General features: G+C 44.2%; 1 protein-coding gene across 1 annotated transcript; it reads left to right on the top strand.

Moving 5' to 3' along the window:
• The first annotated feature begins 582 nt into the window (after positions 1-582).
• On the top strand, positions 583-921 carry LOC138871180 (uncharacterized). The gene has a single exon (XM_070149047.1). The coding sequence runs from the start codon at positions 583-585 to the stop codon at positions 919-921; it is 339 nt and encodes a 112-aa protein (XP_070005148.1).
• The last annotated feature ends 2,356 nt before the right edge of the window (positions 922-3,277 follow it).

The following is a 3,277-nucleotide window of genomic DNA, read 5'->3' as shown; positions in this document are numbered from 1 at the left end:
AGCAACATGGTGGGAGACAAGAATATGGGTTTGCTAGACTAGAGGCAATGATGCAGCAGGTTATTGGGTCAAATGCAAAAATGAATGAAAGGGTAGATGCACATGAGTCAGCTATAAAGAATATTGAAGTGCAGATGGGCCAGATTTTGATGTCTTTGAATAATCGTCCTCATGGGACATTACCTGCAGACACTCAAATAAATCCAAAAGATCAAGGCCCGAAGTAGCTGATGGCAGAGACTTGGAGCAAGAGAGGGCTCGAGAAAGCAGACAGGTTGAGACACTTGTACCGGTGCCTATTAAGCTAGATGATTTAATGAATCTGACAGAGGTGACAGTACAACCTGCCCAGGAAGAAACCAACACACAGATTGAGGTTGAGAAAGAAATTGAGACAGCCCAGGAACCGGTAGTTGAGGTGGTGTCTGACATAGAGAAAACCGAAATTATTGGGAAGAAGAGATCTCCATCACCATTCCCATAGAGGCTGGTCAAATACAAGAAAGAGGAACAATACAAGAAATTCTTGGAGATGCTGAACAAATCGAGGTAAATATTCCATTGATTGATGCTTTGAAGGAGATGCCTGGTTATGCAAAAATGATAAAGGACTTGATGTACCGAAAATTCGATTTCCAAGACTTGGCCATAGTGACTCTAACTCAGACCTGCAGTGCTGTGGTGACTAGACCAGTTGCTGAAAAGTTGTCTGATCTAGGAAGTTTCACAATTCCCTGCACCATTGGTAACTTTGCCTTTGCCAAGGGACTTTGTGATTTGGGGGCTAGCATAAATCTTATGCCCCTGGCGATCTATAAGAGGTTGGGGATTGGAAGAGCTAGACCCATGTCTATGTTATTGCAGTTGGCTGACAAAACTATGAAAAGACCGTCTGATATCTTGGATGACGAGCTGATATAGGTAGGGAAATTTGTGTTCCCTACAGATTTTGTGATTCTGGATTGCAAGGTGGATGAAGAAATTCCCATAATTTTGGGAAGGCCGTTCTTGGCCACAGGGCGAGCTCTCATTGATTTTGAAACTGGGGAGCTCAAGATGAGGTTGAACGATGAGGAGATAATATTCAACATGCAGAAATCTGTGAGGTGACCAAGTGAATTCGCCAATTGTTCTCTTATTGATGCCGTAAATGTAATTGTGGAAGCGGATGATGAGACATTGACTATTGAGATCCTCTTGCTGCATGTCTTGTAAATTTAGATGAGGTGAATGGGGAAGAATTGACAGAATAGGTGCTGGCTTTAGAGGGCTGAGGGTTTTAGGATAGAACACTTGAATTTGAGCCCCTGCATTTAGAAAACAGAGAAACTCCTCCAGCCAAGCCATCCATAGAAGAACCATCGAAGTTGGAGTTGAAGCCACTGCCCGCCCATCTCAGGTATAAGTTCCTAGGACCTAACTCCACACTACCTGTTATTATCTCATCTAGTTAGTTAGATGTGCAGGCACAACAGCTTTTGCAGGTACTCAAGGAGTGCAAGACTGCCATTGGGTGGACCATGGCAGACATTAAGGGGATCAACCCGACATATTGTATGCATAAAATTCTGCTGGAAGAGGGGCACAAACTTCTAGGGAGCACCAAAGAAGGCTGAACCCCAACATGAAGGAAGTGGTGAAGAAAGAGGTGATTAAGTGGTTAGATGCGGGAATCATTTTCCCCATCTCTGATAGCAACTGGGTTAGCCTGGTGCAATATGTTCCTAAGAAGGGTGGTATGACGGTGGTCAAAAATTATAACAATGAGCTGATCTCTACAAGAACCGTCACATGCTGGAGAATTTGTATGGATTACAGGAAATTAAATTTCGCCACCCGGAAAGACCACTTCCCACTTCCCTTCATTGATCAGATGCTTGATAGATTGGCAGGGAGGTCCCACTTCTGCTTTCTACATGGGTACTCAGGGTACAATCAAATCTCCATTGCACCAGAGGAAAGAGAGAAGACCTCGTTCACATGCCATATGGAATTTATGCTTTTCGGAGGATGCCCTTTGGCCTATGCAATGCACCCGCCACATTCCAAAGGTGCATGATGGCCATATTCACTGACATTGTCAAAGACATAATGAAGGCGTTCACGGATGATTTCTCAGTGGTGGGAAATTTCAACAAGTGCCTTACAAATCTGACCCGAGTGTTGAAAAGATGTATTGAGACTAACCTGGTACTTAATTGGGAAAAGTGTCATTTCATGGTACAAGAGGGCATAGTCTTGGGACACTGGGTATCAAGCAAGGGAATCAAGGTGGATCGTGCTAAAGTTGATGTGATAGCAAAGTTGCCACCCCCACATCAGTCAAGGCAATCAGGAGCTTCCTCGGGCATGCCGGTTTCTACCGGAGATTCATAAAAGACTTCTCAAAATTGTAACCCTCTCTGTAAGTTGTTAGAAAAATATTACCCTTTCATGTTTTCTGATGATTGCAGGGTAGCATTCGTAGAGTTGAAAAAGAGGCTAGTCACAGCACCCATCATTGTTGCCCCCGACTGGGAGCAACCATTCGAACTCATGTGTGACGCCAGTGACTATGCAGTGGGGGTAGTGCTGGGATAGTGGAAAGACAAGCTAATGCTCCCAATTTACTATGCCAGTAGAACGTTGAGTGGAGCCCAGCTGAACTACACTGTGACTGAAAAGGAGATGTTGTTTGTGGTGTTTGCATTCGACAAGTTCAGATCATACCTGATTGGCTCTAAGGTAATTGTATATACTGACCATGCATCTCTCAGGTACTTGATTGAGAAGAAGGAGTCCAAATCGCACCTGATTTGTTGGGTGCTTCTATTGCAAGAGTTTGACCTCGAGATTCGTGACCGTAAGGGTACAGAAAACCAAGTCGTTGATCATCTATCACAACTTGAAGGAGCTGAAAACTCAGTTGAAGTAGGGGATATTTTGGAAACCTTTCCAGACGAGTAGCTACTCGCTACAAGCCTTGAGGAAGTGCCATGGTAGGCAGACTTTGCTAATTACCTGGCAAGTGGTATAGTTCCCTATGACCTTTCCTCTGTGCAAAAGAAAAGGTTTTATCGTGATTGCCGCATGTATTAATGGGATGAACCTTATCTGTTTCGAATATGTGTTGACAATATGATCCGGAGGTGTGTCCTTGAGATAGAACAATCTTCTGTTTTGCAGGCATGTCACGTATCGGTGTATGGCGGGCATTTTGGAGGAGTCAGGACGACAACAAAAGTGCTAGAAGCCGGGTTCTACTGGCCAACAGTGTTTAAGGATACACATCAATGGG

This window comes from Nicotiana sylvestris, chromosome 6 (genome assembly GCF_000393655.2).
Source record: "Nicotiana sylvestris chromosome 6, ASM39365v2, whole genome shotgun sequence".
In the NCBI taxonomy this organism is placed as follows: Eukaryota; Viridiplantae; Streptophyta; class Magnoliopsida; order Solanales; family Solanaceae; genus Nicotiana; species Nicotiana sylvestris.
The sequence above is the reverse complement of the archived record's forward strand: the minus strand, read 5'-3'. Positions and strand labels throughout refer to the sequence as shown.